This window comes from Micropterus salmoides, unplaced genomic scaffold (assembly GCF_014851395.1).
Source record: "Micropterus salmoides isolate LMB-PRFRI ecotype aquatic unplaced genomic scaffold, ASM1485139v1 Ms_hic_scaffold_15, whole genome shotgun sequence".
NCBI lineage: Eukaryota > Metazoa > Chordata > Actinopteri > Centrarchiformes > Centrarchidae > Micropterus > Micropterus salmoides.
Genome location: NW_024040596.1, coordinates 16,233,510 through 16,254,976, shown reverse-complemented (window position 1 = coordinate 16,254,976; position 21,467 = coordinate 16,233,510). Strand labels below are relative to the sequence as shown.

At 38.6% G+C, this 21,467-nt stretch overlaps 2 protein-coding genes across 6 annotated transcripts in view; both read left to right on the top strand.

Moving 5' to 3' along the window:
• mid1 (midline 1) overlaps positions 1 to 2,110 on the top strand; it is a 33,280-nt gene extending 31,170 nt beyond the window's left edge. For all 5 annotated transcript variants that reach the window (XM_038720608.1, XM_038720607.1, XM_038720611.1 and 2 more), the window contains 3 exons: positions 86 to 247; positions 346 to 553; positions 977 to 2,110. In XM_038720608.1, the coding sequence (XP_038576536.1) occupies positions 86 to 247; positions 346 to 553; positions 977 to 1,325 (719 nt within the window). In that variant the 3' untranslated portion in view covers positions 1,326 to 2,110. The remainder of the gene's footprint in view (positions 1 to 85; positions 248 to 345; positions 554 to 976) is intronic.
• A 2,257-nt stretch (positions 2,111 to 4,367) lies between these two features.
• Positions 4,368 to 15,896, top strand: cog3 (component of oligomeric golgi complex 3). The gene is made up of 23 exons (XM_038720606.1): positions 4,368 to 4,571; positions 4,851 to 4,997; positions 5,085 to 5,146; positions 5,786 to 5,951; positions 6,456 to 6,530; positions 6,933 to 7,025; positions 7,341 to 7,466; positions 7,588 to 7,668; positions 7,758 to 7,801; positions 7,908 to 8,034; positions 8,686 to 8,777; positions 9,010 to 9,149; positions 10,129 to 10,289; positions 11,195 to 11,303; positions 11,389 to 11,507; positions 11,634 to 11,723; positions 12,318 to 12,438; positions 12,727 to 12,815; positions 12,931 to 13,065; positions 13,534 to 13,609; positions 13,765 to 13,892; positions 14,533 to 14,631; positions 14,803 to 15,896. The coding sequence occupies exons 1-23, from the start codon at positions 4,401 to 4,403 to the stop codon at positions 14,830 to 14,832; spliced, it is 2,481 nt and encodes an 826-aa protein (XP_038576534.1). The 5' UTR covers positions 4,368 to 4,400; the 3' UTR covers positions 14,833 to 15,896.
• The last annotated feature ends 5,571 nt before the right edge of the window (positions 15,897 to 21,467 follow it).

The window sequence follows — 21,467 nt, the reverse complement described above, 5'->3', positions numbered from 1 at the left end:
TCATACTTCTTGATTTCACTAAATGAGGCCTTACAGTTTTCAAGGCTGTTCTTTGTCAGTGACTTTCTGTCTGTCTGGGCTGCAGGTTTGTGTAACTCTGCTGATAGCTGGATGATTGTACCAAACATCAAGCAAAATCACTACACTGTGCATGGGCTCCAGTGTGGCACCAAGTACGTTTTCATAGTGAAGGCCATAAACCAGGCTGGAAACCGCAGCAGTGAACCGGGGAAGCTCAAGACCAACAGTATGTCACGTTTAACAACTGTAAAGAAGTCCTTCATTATCTTGTGAAAATTGTAATGTATTGAAGAAACCATCCCCCCCCCCCCCCCCCTTTTTAAGGTCAACCATTCAAGTTGGACGCAAAGTCAGCTCACCGGAAGCTTCGGGTGTCCCATGACAACCTGACAGTGGAGCGGGACGAGACATCATCCAAGAAGAGCCATAGTCAGGACCGCTTCTCCAGCCACAGCAGCTACGGGGTCACAGGAAATGTCTACATCGACAGCGGCCGCCATTACTGGGAAGCTCTGATAGGAGGAAGCACATGGTAAAAACATTTATCTGTTTTCAGCCATGCTAGCGGCGTGGCTCTTGGGATGGCAATGTATGTCTGACAGTTTGATCAATCAGACCTTCTCTAAGCAACTAAAGAAGAACCATTTTGTGCAGACATTCATGTTCCTCACAGAATGAATTGTAATAGTGTAGGTGATCCACTGACATTTCCACATTACCATCACCCTCAACTATATATGTGTTTAGTGCTAATTTGGAAATGTTAGCATGCTAACACGTTGGACTAAACATTAGGATGTTGATATTGCCATTGTGAGCATTTTCACATGTTAGCATTTAGTAGACTCACAGAGTAGCATGTTTATGGTCTTGTTTATTTCTCTATTAATAATGTTTTAGGTGCTTACTAAATGTGTACTGGTGTTTATGGATTTTTTTCCCATTGGGCATGCAGGTTTGCAGTGGGAATTGCATACAAGTCAGCACCAAAACATGAGTGGGTCGGCAAAAATTCCGCTTCCTGGGTACTGTCTCGATGCAACAATTCATGGGTGGTGCGTCACAACAGTAAGGAGATGCCCATCGAGCCTTCACCCCATCTGCGGCGCCTCGGAGTATTGTTGGACTATGACGCTGGATCTCTGTCCTTCTACGACGCTGTCGGCTCTCAGCACTTGCATACATTTGACATCGCCTTTGCTCAGCCAGTCTGCCCTGTGTTCAACGTGTGGAACAGGTGTTTAACAATCCTCACTGGACTGCCCATCCCAGACCACTTAGAGGGGACCGACTACAACAACTGACAAAACCTGTCCTGCTCGATTTTCTGTGTGTACCCAAAAAGAGACCAGACTGCACCCCATTGACTCCGATGTCCACACACTGTTGACAAAATAAAAAGAGTAACGCAACAAGATGCAGTTAATGGCCCAGGTGTCAATCCTATGTTGAAATGAATTGGAATTATTTAAGAAATTATTTACAAGCATATGTAGATGTATTTCTTTGCTTCGCACATGTACGTACATTACACAACTGGGTGGTTTAAAGGGTTTGCTAACAGTTTGAAATTCATGGAGAAAATTTCAAGTAGGCTCCAGACGTTTTTTATTTCTAAATTCATATATTCATGTGTCGTTGAAGGTGAGAATAAAGCTTTAAGTGCAAGTGTTAAGCGGACTTTCTCACTCCGATGTTTTTGGAGGGTCGTATTATAGGCTATTTTAAATGTAATGGGTTTTTTTTAAAGATGTTTTTAAGTCATAGCACTTTGAGAAGACAAGGTTGTCACTATAAAATGTATTTCTAAGCCAATTGTACCATAATGCAAATGTTTCCTTCTCATTGTTTTGTAAGGGAAAAGTGTTGAAATAGGTCAGATAGTCAACAACAGTTTCACTTAGAAATTTTAATGTGAATTCAGTCAATTTTCAAATATTTATTGTCTGTAAATGAGTACAGTTCAGCATTATTGAGATCAATCAATCTCCTCATTGTAGCAGTTTCAAAAGTTGAAAAAGCTCTTCATCACAATTTTCACATTTACGTTTCTCTCTGACAAGATGCAATAAAAGTGACTTCATTTGATTATCTGTGTCACTTGTCCTCATTTTATGATGTACTGAATGCCAAAAATGTGTCTCAGTGAGATGATAATTTAATGCACTGTACACTTGTTGTTTACTCTAATTTATACTTGATACTCTCATTAAAGCATGAACAAGCTCACACAACACCACAGTGAAAAGAAAACATCACCACCATAGAGAAACGTGTCAGTAGTGCATTACAGGACTCACCCACACTGAGCCAAAACACGACTTTTGACAAGATTTGCTCTGACATCTCTTTTTGTTCTGGAGTAATGTGGCTTGAATTCTGCAGCATCTCCTTTCAACTAAAGTAGACAAGAGCAAAAAGAAAAAAACATCTGAACTCAGTGTGACCTCCCCAAGAGACACCCTGCAGACAGAGCCGTAATACGTAAACACGACCTCTTCCTCGTAATGCCACCAGAATTTTACTATAGTTCTGTTTTTACTATAATTTTATAGCTAATTTCGAAAATGATTTACATAGCAAGCAAATTATTTGAAAATGTATAACATATAAATGTTTTTCTGAAGACAGTGAGGCATGGATTGTGATGTGTTTGCAAAGATTTATTCACTTACAGCATATTGAAAAAAAAAATTAGCACTGGACAAAAAAATTAGCACTGGACAAACACATTTGTCCAGTGTCTTCTTTCCATAATTTAGATAGAAAAATACATTTTGGTAAAGAAAACATCTAGACAAAGACTTTTCTTCTGTGCTTTATCCTCTACACACCAAAATAAAAATAGAATTGGCATTAAAATTTACTTTGTATGTTGGGGAACAGACAAATTATATTTGCATGTGTGACTGCAACATTACAATAACTCTGATCAAATGCTTTACTCTGGGTACCCTACTTACAAAGAAACTAAATTGCAGATACAATTAAAAAGAACTGAAAATCTCAATTTGAAGTATTAAATATGTGCCCCAGGGCTCCACCTGCTGGATTTGTATTTTCTGTGATTATTATGCTGCAAAGAGCCACATCTGTCCAACTAGAAATCCAAACAATCTTTTATGTTGTTATATGTTCTTTGTGGTGTTAGTTTATTGTTAAATTATGGGCTTCAACCCCAGGTGGATAACTGAGGCAAATGCAGTTCAAATAAAAATGTACTAATATGTGAATGATAAATAAAGATAATAAAACTAGTTAACACAATTTTGTTTTGATCTTTTTATTCATGTATTACAATTTAAACCTAAATCTATTTATGCATGGACCATTAATTATAAAGTGACTGATTTGATATGAATGTGTTAGAAACAACACACACATAACACACTTACATCTGAATAACTGAATAATAATGACAGAAAAGAAAAGAAAGAAAGGGGGGAAAAAAGACACAACAAAAACACAAATTCAATCCAACATGAGACTAAAAACAAAAACTTTAAATGAAATAAATCAAATTATGAATACAATGAAAACCAAATACGGTGTGTGAATGAAGCATGTCAGAATAAAAACACTAAACACAGACAAATAAAGCAGTTTCTGTTTTTCAGCATCACCATGAAAAGCAGTGGTGGAATGTACTAAGTATGTTTACTTAAGTACAAATTTGAGGTACTTGGGTATTTCTATCTTACTCTACTTTATACTTATTCTACATTACTTTTCAGAGGGAAATACACTATTAACTACATTTTTCTGACAGCTGTAGTTATTAGTTACTTTTCAGACCAATATTTTGTGTGTCACTTTTCAGACCAATATTTTGTGTGTCAAACATGTGATCAGTTTATAGAATATGCATTGTTATAGATTAAACTATCCAACAGTAAACAATGATTGAAATTAGCTCTACCTTGTCTAAGCAACAGGTTCATGTTGCTTAATAATGCAGGAATAAAAAATTCCATTAATAAATTTATCAGAAATGTGAAACTTGGAATGGAGCCATTATGCATAATTAGCACTTTTATTTTTGATAATGTAAGTACAATTTGCTGCTAACACTTGTGTATTTTACTTTAGTAGGATTTTTAATAATTAACAGGACTTTCACTTATGACAGAGTATTTTTTTTTCTTTGTGTTATTGGTACAAAAATAGTAGTAGTCTACTCCTTCATATCCCTAAAACTGAACTATTTCTGAGATGTGATTAAGTGGAAGGTTTTATCCAGTCCATGATGATTGAACCGTAGACTGTGGATTATTAAACTCAGCACTGTAACTTGATCATTGGCTTCACCAAGCCCCGCCCACGCTCCCGGAACAGGAAGTACCTGCGCGTTGCTGCTGACGTTGGTGCTATACAAAGTGATGATGGCGTTCACAGATCAGTCTCTCCTGGACTTAACAGATAAGGAAACCCGGGAGAAACTGTCATTATGGGATCGCCGCACCGACGCCATGGCTCCCCTCACGGAGAAACAAACGGACTCTGTCCTGGAGATACGAGCCGCAGCTGAAACGCTCTCTATCCCGCCAGAGGTGAGCTGTGACTTCGGAGCCAGCTAGCTAGCTAACAGGGTTGCTAACTTACTTTTTAAACGTCAGTGAGGTTAACCAAACCCCGAGGCTTCCTCTGTATGAACTTAGTTCACCTCTCTGCCATGTAAACCGGACATTAAAATTAATATATGACGTAATGTTAGGTTGTAGGCTATGGAGCGGGCTTGCACTTACGCCACGTCAAGCCGTTCAGCTAGCTTCATATGAAGGGTTGTTGGGCATGTTTAGAAACAGAGAGAGCTCTGCTTTATTTTGCAGTTGCCCATTGAGGACTTGTGCAGCCTTTCGTCGCGGTCCTTGCAGTCCCCCTTCACGGCGACCGTGCCTGCTTCAACAGAGGACGTCCTGCTCAAGGGTTTCCAGATGCTTGAGATGGAGAATGACAGGATAGAGACTGCACAACAGGTGACTTGTCTTTGCCAGCAGGGAACAGAGCTGTACGGTACCATAATAAGATGTGTGGTTTTAATACAATGCCAATTTGTGTTGCAGTTTTTTGCTTGGTTTGCCAAGTTACAGTCAAACATGGACCAGGATGAAAACGTAAAATACAGGTGCGTAAAAGTCAAAGTGCTTTTCATGCATACTCTGTGGTGTCATACTGCATGTATTGGCCACATGATTGTTCAGTAGAGGGCCGGCGTAGAACATTGTTTCTTGAAAGGATCAGTCTGAAACAAACCACTTTCAGACAAGGCAAAGCAGTGTTGTTCACAGTTGATAGCAACATTTCATGACAAATAAACTTAACATGCTTAATGTTAAAATGCCTGTTCACCACACCCACCTACCCACCCAAAGCCAGTTAAATCCCACATCCGCTCCACACATCATAATCTAACCTGGTTTCAGAGCTCTGAATCACTGCCCATATCTCTCATTTATTTTTCGATTCAAATTAAGTTGAAATAAATGCCAATTCAGTATGATTATCCGGCTAGCTAGACATAACCGACAGCTACAGACATACAGTAGCGAATCATATGCCAGCGGAGAAATTTCAAGTTTTGAAAGTGGCCACAGTTGTGACAGATCTCAAGTCACCAGGCTGTGTGTTTAAAAAAAATGCAAAATGCGTTTTTTCTGTTTCGTGTTAAAACATAGTCAAATTGCTATGCAAACCATCAGGTAGCTTCACTGCATCGTCAAGTCTTTGGGTAAGTAAACTGAAAATGTGTCTGCCTTCCTTTCAGGAAAACCAGAGATGATCTAAACTGCTACCAGGAACAATGCGATGCTATTCTGAAAGATGTCAGTGCTGCTCTGGAGCACTTGGACTCTCTTCAGAAGCAGTATCTGTTTGTGTCCAATAAGACTGGCACCTTGCATGAGGCGTGTGAACAGCTCCTAAAAGAGCAGGTAAGCTGCATCTATTAACCCAGGCTGATTGCTGAGATTTGATGAGTAGAGAATGTTAAAATTGTAACGCAACTGAATGTATTGTTCGTATAGTCCTGGACTGGCCAAGTATTTATAATGTTCAAACCAATAAACTACTGTAATGTCTGTATGCTCTAAACACTGGAGCTGTTCTAAACTGGGAAATTGGGTAAAAACAACTGTGGTAACACCCAAAGGACTCACTGAAGATGGCTATTACACTATCTGGCTCAGAACAGCATGACATAGATAAAAGCTTGTCTGAATATAAATTGCTAACAAGCATTCTGCTCTGCTCATTCTTTCAGTGGCATACTTAATGTCTTATTGACGCTGCAGTTTTCATTCCCCCCCCCTCAGATAGCTGCTTATGTTCACAAATATATGTAGATTGGACCATTCAAGTTGAACTGAACTTGAACTGAAATTAAACTGTCATGCCGCATTGTGTCAACTGTGGTTTGTTGTTTTCTCTCTTTGCAGTCCGAGCTTGTTGACCTGGCAGAGAGCATACAGCAGAAACTGTCATATTTTAATGAGTTAGAAAACATTAACACGGTAGGCTGTTTATATTTTTTGGGTGTTTTTTTGGTTTGGTTTCTTCATCTTGACACATTTGAATGTATACATTTTAAATGATGTCTTTATTAATTTCTAATTATTAGATAATATATTTAATTATTAAAGACCAGCAGTTGTCCCAGATTAAAAACATTGTTCTGAAGAACATGGATGTCAGCTACATTTCTTACATAATTATTTCTAAAATGTTTTATTAAATTAAATCTTTGTTTCACTTTCTCAACCTTAAACATAATATAAAAATATTAAAGTAAAATCTGTAAAACTGGTACTACATTTCTGGCAGTGGTGACTTTGCCAAATGAAACAGTCTTTTAATTATGAAGACCAAGAGCTTGAAGATTGTAATGGTGAAGATCTTTTTCTTTGTCTTTGCAGAAACTGAACTCACCAACCTTGTCTGTAAATAGCGAAGGCTTTATACCAATGCTTTCGAAATTGGATGACTGCATTGAATATGTTTCTTCACATGTAAGTAGCTTGCACCCTCTGCAGTTTTTTCAGTTCTGTCTGTGCAGATCTCATTTTATTACCAGTGATAGAATAATCAAACACTAAATTATGCTCTTAAGCAGTAAGTGTGACTGAATGCCTTCTATGGGAATAATGCATATTCATACCTTCTGTGCTACAAAGAGTTTTCAGTTAGTGGGACTGTGATAATAGACTGTTGACTTGTTGTAACTACAGGACCGCTACCCTTCTAGTATGATTTATGCATTGCAGCACATGGTACGTGATTACAATTAAAGCGATCTAACACTTGCTTATCTCTGTTGATTGCAGCCCAATTTCAAGGACTATCCAGTTTATTTGGCTAAGTTTAAACAATGTCTATCTAAAGCTATGCACTTCATGAAGATCCACATTGTAAACACTATGCAGAATCTCACAAGCCAGTTAACGAAAAGGGTAAGGAAAAGTCACATTTCTTCTCTAACACAGTCAACAACCATGTATAGAGGCATTGGTACTGTATGTGGCTAATCCAATATCAGTACTTGATTGGTTTTGGTTTTTTTGTCTCCCCCAGGATCCAATGGGCTTGACCAATGCAGACAATGCCTTTACTCTTTACTATGTTAAGTTTAGAGCAGTTGCACCTAAAGTTAGAGTGAGTATAGTGTTTTAATACCCACTGAAATAATGCATGGATCATTTTTCTGTAACAAAATTAACATTTTCATTTCCATTATTTTTCAGTCACTGATTGAACAGATAGAACAGCGAGCAGAGAAGATTCCTGAGTGAGTATTAACATTTCTCCAAAAAGCAGCATTAGCATTCCTGTATATTATTGCGACAGTTCTTGTGGCTAAATGAACTCATCCCTCTTTATATTGATGTGAGCAGATACCACCAGCTCTTAGATGAAATCCATCAGTGCTACCACGACCAGAGAGAGCAGCTCCTCAGTCCCAGCATTACATCCACCATTACAGACCTGACCAACCAAAACAGCAAAGACCACTGCGCTCTGGTAAGGCACGGCTAGTTCAAAGCAGAACTGCCCTTTAAATATAGTAAGGTGACCTTTTGAGCTTGCGACGAATGCAGGGTTTGGCCCCTCTGGGGTATTTTCTGGAGTGTTTGGTACAGACACAAAGCTGTGCACATGATAAATGAGTTTAACATGAGATTGTGTAGAGCGGACATCCAAAGCTTACTGTTTTTGTTTTATTCACAAGCAAATTAATATGCAGCCTTGTTTGCATATTCATGTCATGCCTCCTCTAGTGTTAAAAAATGTAACTGACCTCAAGGTTGACACAGTAATCCATGGTTAAACATTTTTATTCTAGTTTGATACTGCAGACATAACCGATCAAAGTTTGGCACTTGAACAGACCATTTATTTTGACGCTGTTGTGGCATTTTAAAAGCACTTCACTAATTGGCTTGAGGGGGGGTACTATAATTAAAGGTCAGAATTTCACGCAACAAACGTCACAACAGCCGCAACACCTGCCCATGAGTTTTTTCCTTTTAATTAAACTCGAAAGGTTATGCGTCTTGTTAATGATTGCTGTAATGTTCATTTATGTGGGAGGATGTGTTTGCTTTTTTGAAGTGGAGCCAAAGCAAAGTATTATTAGGCGCTGATGCAGGGTGGTCATGTGTATTTGTACAGGTTCGCAGTGGCTGTGCCTTTATGGTTCACGTGTGCCAGGATGAACACCAACTGTACAATGAGTTCTTCTCTAAACCTACACCAAAACTAGAGTGAGTACACAGAGCCATCGGCTTTGTAGCGCACCTGCAGGCAGTATGTGTTTGTTTAAGGCGTGATGCTTCAAAATGAGAGCCATTTAAAGTTTTGCTTGAAATGTTTTTGTTCAAGTTTGCATAATTATTTTTAGACATTACTTTATTCCTTAACTTGAAGGAACAGAAGTGTAATTTTAGACTTCTCTCAGTTGTACAAAGCAATTAAATGGTATTTAATCTCTGACAGCGAGCTGCTAGAGAAGTTATGTGTGTCCCTTTATGATGTCCTCCGGCCTCTAATCATCCACATCATACATCTGGAAACCCTGTCAGAGCTCTGCAGTATCCTCAAGAATGAGATGCTGGAAGACCATGTTTATAACAATGGTAGGTTAGAGCTCTTGTTCTCCTCAAAGCTTTTTTCAACTTGTCACATGAGGTGTAAGATATTTAGTCACTAAGATACAGCTATGTTAATATATTACCATAGAAAAGTTTCTTGTGTTACAAAATGATCTGTCAATTTTGCACGAAATAAATTATATATATGACGTGTATCCAAAAAAAAATAAAAAAAATTTAAATGTCCGGACTTCCGGACTGCAGCTAGCGGAGACTACAGGAAGTTACTGTCGACTAAGAAATAGTTGGTCACATCACCTCCCAGGAAACGGCAATTGTGGTTTTATGCTTTTTTGTATGGATTAAACAAATGAGAAAGAGCGTGTTAATTAATGCGTTTTAGATGTGCTGGTTGGTGGATTGATGATGTGCGGGTGGACAGAGCCACACACATTTAGCACACAAACTTGAGTTTATCAAAAATTACAGGGTTTTGTGAAGTTGACTGTCCACTTATAGGGTAACTTCAGTATTTTTCTAACCTGGACACTATTTCCACATGTTTTTGTCTTAAGTGACTAATGGGGACAAAATTATTTTGAAATTGGTCCTGTTTTTAACCCTTTAAAACACTAAAATCACACAATAACACAAACTAACCGATCGAGGCAGCGATACACAAGCAACTTGTGTTCCGCAAGAAGAAATAACAGATTTGTTAACAGAGTGTAGTGGCTTTCAACAGAGTGACATAGCAACTTTTTGTAGCTTTAACAAAAGGTATCTTGCTCTTAAAAAAAAAGTATGAGCTTGTCAGTATCAGAAACAAGCACTTTAGTGGACATACTTATTCACTCCTCGTTCGTTCTGGTTTCCCATCACTAAACATCAACTTTATGCTTAAGACTCTACAGGCCTCATTGATTGTATCTATTCACGACAATGCGTTGGACTGGAGAGCGAAGTTTGTTGTTATTTTCATACTGGTTCAGCTGTAATCTGACCTATGTGTGCTTTAATGTAGCTGCTCAGTTGGGGGCGTTTGATGCAGTAGTGAAGCAGATGCTGGAGGATGTCCAGGAGAGGCTGGTCTACAGGACTCACATTTACATTCAGACTGATATCACAGGCTACAACCCAGCTCCAGGGGATCTGGCCTATCCTGAGAAACTGGAGATGATGGAGGTAAGTCTTAGATGCTGAAAGTTTTTTCCTTTTGTAACATCTTCAGAAACAGAACCTCTTTATCAGTTTGTCCCAACCAACTTTAACAAATTAATATTTCATTAGTTGTTAATGTATTGATTGTTTTTTTTGGATTAATCGTTTAGTCTATAAAATGTCAAAAATAGGTAAAAAATGGCCATCAAAAGTTTCCAGAGCCAAAGATAATGGTTATCAAAATGCTTGTTTTGTCTAACATAACAAGAATAACTGTGTACCGGTCCTTGCAAAGCCTTGATGTTTAAAGTTGAATTGTATGTAAATGTAAGTCTTGCAAGGTCTTCTGGCCTGTGAATGTTGTTAACGTGTAGTTAAATATGCCTATGAGTCTTAACTAATGTTTTAAAGCTCTCAAATGTGTTCCGTGTACCGGTAAACTGTTTTCCTAATATCAAATCTCCCTGATAGTGCAGGCATATGCTCTGTGTGGCAGTGTATCTGTCATTTGTCTGTCTTCAAGGTCATATCTATCTATCTATCTGAGTCTTAACTTATATTTTACAACTCCTTAATGTGTTGCATCTACACTAATTTACTATGAAATCTCCCTGCTGCTCTCGATATTTCATCAGATGTTTATTCTGCTTTCTGTTCATCTTAAGAATTGTGTTGCAAGTTGAATCTTCTTCTAAAAAAAAAACCTGTTGTTGGGGTGCGATTAGCTTAATTAGATTAGATTAATAGAGCCCTTTGCTGCATCTCCTCCCCTCTCTCACTCCCTCATTTTCTCCTCCTCTGTCCTGTTTGACAAAAAGGCAAAACAAATCTTTAAAAAAAACCTGTTGTTGAAGCAAATGGAAAAACATGACTTCCTAGAACTTAACACTGTCTTATCTTCTAACTCTCTCCTTTCATGTCTTCAAAAGAGAATTGCTCAGAGCTTGAAGGAAGAGCAGATGAAGCAGATGTCACAAGAGTCCACGTTTTCTGATGTTCAGCTTGAGGATCCTGATGGTAGAAGAAACAGTAATGCTGGTCCGTGTGACACTTGCTTTTTTACAATTTTTGGTGTGACTGTCATTTGCCTGATTGCTTTTCCTCCTTTGTACAATGAATCCAGGGAGTGTAGAAGCATCAAGCCTACAGACATCTATCTCTCCTGCTGATCTTCACGGCATGTGGTACCCTACTGTCAGACGAACGCTGGTTTGTCTGTCCAAGCTCTACAGATGCATAGATGTGAGTCTTAAATTTTTATTTGTCACTAATTTATCTGGTATCCTAAAATATGTCAGGATGTGTGGTATATAATTTTCCCGAATTTCTTATTCCTGTGTTTCTTGCTGTGACTTGGTCTTTTTCCAGAGAGCAGTCTTCCAGGGTTTATCTCAAGAAGCCTTATCTGCCTGCATCCAGTCCCTGCTTAAAGCTTCAGATATCATCCTTAAAAACAAGGTTAAGAGAAGAATATGGATATGGTTTTGTATTTTTATTTTATTATCAAAACTTCTGGAAATGTGCCTTTCTTTTAATATAGTAAATAAGATCAGCTCACTCTTAGAAAACATGCTCTGTTATTCAAATTCCGGTAGCAGGATCCTTAACTAAAGCAGCTGCGATGTCATTTAAAGTTTATTTTAATGGGTGCTTTATTATGCTCTACAGAGTGTTCAGCAGACCATCCTTTATTTATGGGCTTCTCTCACCTTCAAATTTGCTGTCTGTCTATTGCTAACTGGCCCGTTTCAACCTAACACTTCATATCAAAGCAGCAGCATCAATCTCAGAGGATGCGTTCCCACCCAATGTTGATGATGTGTTTTTCTAATGTTTTAGTCACTAGATTTGCATAAATGGTGTCAGTTGCCTTTTTTGTCTCGGTAACGTCCCTTTCCAGCTATGGTTAATCAGCAGTTATTAATTAGACATATTCCCTTATCGCCTGAGCTTGTGCTTTTTATGTTCTCTGTAGCTTGGCTAGTCAGCAGATGCCCTTTTGTGTTGGCAGCCTGCAGTGTGGATTTAACAGTGTGCTATCACTTTCTGTAGACACAAATAGATGGGCAACTTTTCCTGATCAAGCACCTGCTGATAATGCGTGAACAGATTGCCCCATTTCACACCGATTTTGCCATCAAGGAAATCTCACTGGACCTGAAGAAAACGCGAGGTAAGATAATTAAAGGTGGAGGGGAACATTGGTGTTCAGCTCCATAAAGCCAGTCATTACATTCTCATGCTCATTAAGCAACTTGTGCCTATCACATGCACCAGTGGCAACAATTAATGTGGAAATTACAGTGTAATCCAACACCATAATGTACATTAACCGATGGCTCACAGGGCAGACTTACTCCTCCTATCACCCTCATCTCAGTCAAGGTCATATTAAATTTGTAGCACTAGAGGGCACTCTAATTCTACACCAGCCCAGATTTAATCTCTGCTTTGTGTTAAGATGCTGCCTTCAAAATCCTGAACCCTAAGGCTGTTCCCAAATTTTTCCGACTAAACAGCCACAATGCCATACTTGAATTCCTGTTAGAGGTAGGTTGTTTGTTTTTTTTGCTTCTTGAAACATACCATATGTACTTTAATAGCACCCTGCCGTAGGGAAACGCCACTGGATAGTGCTAAACCCCTTTGTCTCTGTGGCCCCCAGGGAACACCAGAGATAAAGGAGCACTACATTGATTCTAAGAAGGAAGTGGACCGGCACCTGAAGTTCAGCTGTGAGCAGTTCATCCAGCAGCAGACTCAGATCTTTGTGGGGACACTTGAGGAGTTTCTCAACAAGGTAACTGTTAGAGTGAAGGCAGAGTTAGCCTCAGGCAGTGACGGCTCATCCTGACCTTCATTTTTTTCTACTTTTACCTTTAAATAAATCTTTTATAAAATGATTTACTTATTAACCGATCACTGAAGGTCTCAGCATTTTACTGACGACTGAAGATAAAATGGCTGATATTTAATTCTGTTATTGGTATTTGTGAGTGCGTGTGCGCACAAAAGTGGTTTGATATCTTATTGTGTTCTGAAAGCTAGCAGTAATTGTACTGCAATAATTTGTTGCCTTTTTTTTTCTCTACCCACCTTACTTAGTTTTCTATTGTTGTTTTAAGTAAATACTAGCCTTTGTCTAATTCAAGACTGAGTTGAATTGAGCCCAGTTGGCAACACCTTTTTTTTGTGCCTGCTTGCATGACTTACAGTAACATCGATGCAAATTAAGTCTTTTCAATGTTTTGACTGTGTCTGCACTCAGGTTGCAGCTCTTAAAACTATGGCTATCCAAGGTGGTCCCACATACAGTCTGTCTCAGCAACCTTGGGCACAGCCTGGTAAGATTTGTCTCAGGAAATGCCACTGGCGTCACACTGTAATTCATCAAAACTTGTACAGCGAATGCTAGAGGGCATGTCAATGTTTTTTTTTTTGGGGGGGGGGGTGTCTTATTATCCCTTCAGTACTTTTTTTTTCTCTTCTCTCTTTTCAGCTAAGATCAACGATATAGTGATGGCTACCTACCGGGTGATGAAGAGCAAGCTGCCAAGCACTTTACAGAGCATGTCCTTGTACTTAGCCAATAGAGACACGGAATTCATCCTTTTCAAGCCTGTCCGGGTGGGTGGCAGGAATGCTAGGGTGTAGCATGTGCTGCTGCTAGTCCATTTCTTTTCAAGTCATTGTTAAATCTCAGAGAGTCCTTTTATTCTATTTTAAAAGTATTTACAAAGCAGGAATACCATGTGCTTTTACTCAAAGGTCCAATCAGTAATTTGTTATATAATTTGAGAGTTATTCACACAGAAGAGTCCAACTCATAGATGGAAAGTTTTTTTTTTTTTTTGTTTCTCCCTACTCATGTAAACAAACCTCTCGCAGCATCAGAAGTCATTCAAAACTTATATTTACTGATTAGCGAGGGTTAGTCACTTCAGTTAAGGCCTGTCAGTCAGTTTTGTACAGAGACAGAGAACAGTCTTGTGTTTGAATTCTAGTCTTGGGTTGAGCCTTTTGTTTAAATTTTGGCTTGGAGATTGTGTCTTTAGCTGTGATTGAACTCTTAATAGAGAAATCTTTGTGCTGCCTGTGTACTGTTCATCAAGGTGCCAGGTGAAGCTGAATGAGAGAGCGAGCGAGAAAGAAAGAAACAAAATTCTGCAGTTGACATGGAAACAAGATAGTGAGGCAACGTAGGCCAAATGGAAATGTGGTATTAATTTCCCTCCAGCACACGGTAATAGGATGGCTTTTCCCACAGAATAACATCCAGCAAGTATTCCAAAGACTGCACGCTTTGCTTCAGGAGGAATACAGCGGAGAAGATCTTCAAATCATAGCATGTCCATCTATGGAGCAGGTACAGTACTGTGGGATTAGCACAACCCATAGGCACCTAACAACATAGTTTTAATAATACTGCTGCAACATCGAAAAACTGCTGAGAGCAACTTCAGTGGAGAAACATTTGATAACGTGTGCCAGCTCTCTCCCGGTGAGCACTCATCATGTTTTTATGGCTCTCTTTCAGATTAACCTGCTACTGTCTGTGAATAAGTAATGTTCAAGTTTGGTGTGGCAATGCGGGTGAACACCCTCTGGATAGCAATGGGATGTTGCAGCTCCAGCCATGACCAGGAGCTGTGAGGCTGGCTAGGCGAGATGACCAGAGAACTGCACCTGAGCTGCTAGCTGGACTGGGAGTGCTGAACTAACAGCAAAAAACAAAACAAAATCCTGCACTAGGCCAAAGATTCTCTGACAGAGGCTCAAGTAATTACAAGTATGTCGAGGTTCAGGAATTCATTTTGCAGTCATAACAAACTGGAAAGTGGAGGGTATTATTTTGGGTACTGAGTTGATCATTTTGTTGGACTAAAATTGAAGGTGGTGTTGTGTTTAGGGTTGTTTTCATGTAGGAGAAATCCATTTTGACAAGGGTGGATTTGTGATCACAGTCGCATCTCTCAACACCAAATTGGTTAGAGTAAAAATTATTTTCACACTGCGAGGGTGCGGGGTGAATTGCATTTAGCGTATTCAGACAAGGACACTTGGGGTGTGCAAATGGAGGCACTAAAGGGTTGTTCATCAGCCAGGTAGCTAATGGCCAGTAAGGGGGCTTGCATTCTGATGCCTGGATTCCCTCGATGATTTGGAAGAATAACAAGAGAAAAATGCTGCAAGATATTTTATTCCTCTATTTTAAAATGTAGCAGCTTTTGTAAGATTCAGTAGAACTCTCTGTTGGCCTGATGTGCTACAGGACACTGTTCCAACAGGTTTTCTCTCTGATCAAAGCAAAACCACACTTTTGTTATTCTATTGCAAATATGTAAAAAACAAAACAAAAAAAACCCCAGAATGAAATCTTATGTTTTATACTTTTTTCTTTTTGTACAAGTTGATTTGAAATTAATAATTTTACTCTGGTAAAATAATGGGCTGATGACCTTGGCAGTTTTTCGCTGTATATTGAATGATTTATGGGTATGTTTCCTAGTGGTCCTCAGAGTAACAAAAGCAAGAGGACAAAATCAGTGTAACATTTGCTTTAGTGTGTCCCATATAAATGCTGTGTACAGATATTTATGAACATTCTGATTAAAAAAAGGTTAATGACAATCTTTTGGTTTTCTTTCTAGAAAGCACTTTGTCGTTGAATTCAAATTGTCGGTACTCTACAGTAGGAGTCACTTCACACACGAGAAACTGCCATTCAAGGACATCATCGGCTTTAGGGGGTCTTCTTGGCAGACTGTTGCTGTTTCATTGGCAGCCGCCGTCTTTCTATCTGTGAGATGAGGCTTTGCTGGGGCTTGACCTTCTGTGGACTGACAGTCTTTTGATAGGTGATGAGGGACTGGATGTTCTGGAGCAGGACATTGATCTCTGCACTCTTCTGCTGCAGATAACTCTGAAGCATGTCAGGCCCCGGCAGCGTTAGACCTTTGCCTTGATTCAGCTACGGCAGCAAGGAAATATAAAGCAAAGCAATGATTGAACCTAAAATTGGCTCTGCCCTTTTAGCTAATACAACAAGCCAGACAAACTTACTTTCAATTTTGCCCCTACATTAAGCCGCACACTGTATTTGCCAGAGGTGAAAGCGATGCAGATGTGCTCTTGGGATTGAATGCGGATGCTCAGGTGAGGACTTAGTGTCAGGCAGAGGGGCTGCCAGGGAGGAACATGATCATGATGCTGATTGTCCAGCCATCTCCAATGTTTCTTCAAATCTCCTGTGTCACTGCAGTAGGTGCCTCCCCATGGAGTCACATTCACCCTAATAAAGAGAAGCAGCTTGTGAACAATAGCTCCCCAGGGTTTTATTGTCTCATCCAGACAGGTCATTACGTCTTGTCTGCTGCCAATTTGATCAATAATTAAAATAAAATGAACTTGAAATGCTGCTACAGAGAGCGGGGATAATGAAATGCATTCTAATTACAAAATAATATGCTGTTGTGTTTACGCTATGAAATATTAGGAATGATTAAACAACCAGTCATACCAAATACAGCCATTGTTGTGATAACAGGTACCCTGTCCTCTGGTGGTGAATACTGCCTGGATGTGAGGCTGCTGACTGTCTTCCAGGACCACCGCACAAGACCAGTCAGCTGATTGTGCAGCAGATACAAGGATAGCAAGCCGTCCTGATGGATAGCTTTTAAATGGGGTTAAGGTGAGCAATCAAACATGAAGTATTTATGCTATCATGTCAGTGAGTAGTCACTTAGATTCACTTTCAAGGATACCATACATGCCCAGTTCCATCTGGTAAAATCATACTAAATGTTTGACCATTTTTGTAGTGCTTGACAAGGGGCGTCATGCTCTGTTGAACCAGACAGATTTATTAATTGATGCAAGCTTCTGTACTCTCAGCTGTATTCATAACAGGGCCTCCCTTCAATTGTGATTTCAACTTAATGACAATACCTTCTGTCCAGCATGTCCCTTAAAAGAGAATGTGTTTTCAGAATCCATGATTTCCAGGTCGAGGAGGGAAACGTCCTTCTCTGTGTCATCTGAGAGTTGATTGTGTAAGGTGGCAGATGCTTGTTGTTTGAGTCCTGTAATGTAAGATGTAACGGCATGTATGAACAAAGAGAAAGATACGTTTAAACTTTCTTTTTTTTTTATCTGCATGAGATAACTGTCTGTGTTCGATGATGTATAACCTGCTTTAGGGGTCTGATGATTTGAACTCCTTTCAAATTCCAAACCTTTCAACCTGCGGTGTATCACGGAAAAATGTAGCAGAGGTTCAATGGCATAGAAATTTAATTTGAAAACCATTTAATGGTGGAAGCCAATAATGGACAAGAGCGAGCCTGACCTTTGATCTTTCTGCATCGCTGGGTGCGTATCAGTCATGGTTTCTTCAGTGATAACTGTTGCACCCTTCAGCAAAATCTTTGATAGCTTCCATGCCTTCTCACAGCAGAAAAAGTGATACAAAGAGAGCAAGAGAAAAAAAGACTAGTGTACATGTAGAAATGCTGGAAAAAATCAAGTATTCTGATTGCAAATATGCAATTAATGTTTATTAACATTTATTATTATTCATCTCTTATGGAAACAAAGCAAATTGTAAACTCTATTAACATCAATGAATACTTAATTTTCACAAACAAATCACAATTTATAGCATTGATGTATACTAGATTACTTTGAAATCTGGATTCATGTGGTATGAATTTCCCTTAGTAGGTCATTCTTGGAAAAATGTTACTTTTACAAATAATCACAAAAGCAGACAGAACATTCAAGTGTCCAATATTAAAAAAATAAATTAATATACAAGTTTGTTATCAAACTCTGATCTAAATCAAGTAAGGTCAAATTATCTGAAATTCAAACACCAAAATTCAAAAATCTAACTGGAAAATTTAGGCTACCAAGGATACATTTTTTTGTTGTATTTCAGGTAAGTCAAGTAAACCAAAATACCTGCTGCTGGCATTAGAAGGAAAGTCAGAAGATCACCAAAGTCATTAGGATTTATCTGACCCTAACCCCAAATTATAATTATAACTATATTCATGATTCATATGATTCCTGTGAATATACATTGTTGAAGTGATCAATATCGTAGATGTATTGGTGAAACAGGAATAACTAGACAAAATGTTTTCTCCTTTGTGTTTTTAATTGCAAAGCCTCTCTATGAGCTGTAGGTGAAACTCACTTACTCACAGGATCACAGTACAGGTAGGCGCGCTCCAATACAGTCGCGTGATTCAGATGACACTCGCAGATCAGAATGAATCAGGAAACGAAAAGCAGAATAGACAAGATGGAGGCAAGCCTGTAGGCTACTGTGCCAGTTATTGTTTATTCATTGTGTCATCTCAATCAACATATTTTTAGGTCACAATGACCTTTAAGTGTTCCCTATTCAGCGTTGGACCAACTGTATTGAGTTATGGCCAAAAAATGTGTTTTGTGAGGTCATGACCTTTGACCACCAAATTCTACTAAGTTCATCCTTAAGTCCATGTACACATTTGTGTCAAAGTTGAAGAAATTCCCTTAAGGCGTTCCTGTATCTCTACCAGTGCCAAGACATAAAAACTACATAAACAAAAGGTGTCCAAATATTCCAGTTAATGAGGTATTCATTAAACGTATGTTAGAGTCGGGCATGTTTTAAAACAAGCACCAGTAGTGACAGGTAAGTTTTTCTATGAGACAAACGCAGACTAATTGCATGTCCCATGAAGGAATTCATATTTCTACGAGAAGAGGAAAAGGAGCGGTTTAAAAGTGTCATTTCCCCCCTATACCTTGTCCAGATTAGTTAAAGACTCCTCAGTTTCTCCTTGGCAGGCTGCAGGAGTTTGGGGAGTTTCCTTGCTGAGCAAATCCAACACTTCATTATCTGGGGATATCTCCAACTCAGACTTCATGTTTTTAGGAACGCTCTGAGGAGAAAAAACAAAGACGCTTCATAATTTATTAAATTCTTTGAGGTCTTTTACTTGTGCTTCATGAATAAATCAAAAACTGTGAAACGCCATGTCTCTGGATACCATGTCATATCATCTTTCACAAGATAAGACTTACATTGTGACAAGGATAGACAAGGCAATGAAAACTCAAATTCAGTTTTTTTTTTGCCAATTGTAAATGCATCTCTAAAACACACAAAAAGCTCATATATGCAAATGTTTTCTATTCACCATTTGTCTAAGGTCCCTCCACAAAGTGCATTTCAAATGTTAGTTTAATGACATGAGAATACTCAGTCAAGTTCAGAGAAACCTCTTGTATTCCGAGTGTCCTAGCAAAGCTTTTACTTTGCCAAGGACATCATTGCTGCATGTGAGAGAGAGAGGGATTTTATAAGCTATAATAACCTTCATCGTAGTTCGTCGTTGTAAACCATCTTGTGGGTATTTACCCTGCCTTAACCCACTCTTTTGCCCAGATGTCAACCCCAAATTCTTGTGGGGAGCTTTTGATGTTTCTTGGTTTGGGTGTTCATAGTCTGCAGATACAAAAATAAATTATTCATAATTATCTCAAGACATTCACAGCCATTTACCAACCAAGGTCAGAGATTCATAATTAGCATGAAGTGTGAAGAAACGGTACCTTGACTGTGTTCTCCCTCGTTTCTCCAGTTAGTCTGTGTACCAACTGTGACTCTGGTGACAACTCTCCCATCAAATGCATGGATTGTCAGATATTCACATGAGCTTACACTGGAACCAGTTCTTTATTATAAAATTAGTAAGCCCAAACATGTACATGGGGTATCTCAAGCACCTGTACCATATATTACAGTCCAATATCTGCCCTGCAATAAGTACTACCTACTGTGTGGCAAGCATAATGTTAATTGTTTTAGACTGAATCAGATGCCCTGATTTCAACTTCATGTTTGAAGTCAGTTTTTTGAGTCTGTCAATCTGTGGCATTCATTTCCTAACCTGTTTTTGTTTGCAAGCCCAGGATTTGTTGTTGAATCCATCTCAGATGATGTGCCTGGCTGGTCAAGTGTTTGCATCTTCACCTTCCTGGTGTTCTTGACTCATTGTGAAAAAGGTGAGCAGAGAATCCACAAAAAAACAAAACAATTTGAATCAAATAAGAATTCCCAAATAAAAACAATGTTTTGCTTCTAGTGTACCATAGCAACCATAGTACAATAAGAAACTGGTTCTATGGTAGAACAATGAGAGAAAACTACTGAGGTCCTCTTCCTTGATCTCTCTTCTTCTATAATTATATAGTTCCTGCCATTACTTTTGGTTGTTCAAGTCATTACATTACATTGTTAAACTACATCTCATCTTATCATATGTATACAGTATATTTTTTTGTTTTCAATGGCACTTTCCTATCCCAGACAGAATAGTATATTTTCTTAAAAATATCAGAATTATTGTGTGTTTATGCTCATGCCAAACAGCAAATTCCAGAGTAAAGAAGGAAAGAAAGAAAATATTTATATATCTGTAGTGTGTTTTCAGCACGTGTAAGTGTAAATCTGCCATATTACTCACATTCAGTAGCAGAATGAGCTTAATAATTTAGCGGTCTGGGAATAACACTAATTAACAGCCTTCCAGTGAGCCATATATAGTAACTAGATAATGGAAATAAATCATTACATAAGTCTGCAATTGTCTAGAAGACTAGACTAGTTATAGCAGATCAAAATAATGTCGCCATCAGCCACAAGTAAATTGAAAATGCATTCAAATGAAGATCAGACCTCATTGTGTTTATTTTCAATGTACAGCTATAGGTACCTGTTGACAAAGCATGAATATGGTGATTGGAAAGCACTGTATACAGCAATGTATACAGCAATGTATCTGTTTTGTTTTAATAAGGGATGTTACTGACATGGTTTATTTATCACAGGAATCCTGGGGTTTCATTTTGACCAGGAAAGCACTGCAGCTTTTGTCATACATCATCCCTGTCTGTCTCTCACAGCCTTTACTTTTTTCTTGAATTTCTACTAAACCTTTGGTGAAGAATGCTATCATGTGTTTGAGTTGTTCTAAATGCTAACTAAAATGCTCAAAATTGAAATGTTAACATACTGATGTTTAGCAGGTATAGTGTTCACCACATTCACCATCTCAGTTCAGCATGGTAGTTTTACTTTTACAAAACATTATGACAGCAATATGAAAAGACATTGCAATAGACCAAGCAGAGTAGCACCCA

Bases quoted from the DNA above. Each gene is read 5' to 3' on its own strand.
- cog3 (XM_038720606.1), top strand. From the start codon at position 4,401: ATGATGGCGTTCACAGATCAGTCTCTCCTGGACTTAACAGATAAGGAA. The intron at 6,531-6,932 runs GTAGGCTGTTTA...TTGTCTTTGCAG, and splicing joins AGTTAGAAAACATTAACACG to AAACTGAACTCACCAACCTT. The intron at 14,632-14,802 runs GTACAGTACTGT...GCTCTCTTTCAG, and splicing joins CATGTCCATCTATGGAGCAG to ATTAACCTGCTACTGTCTGT.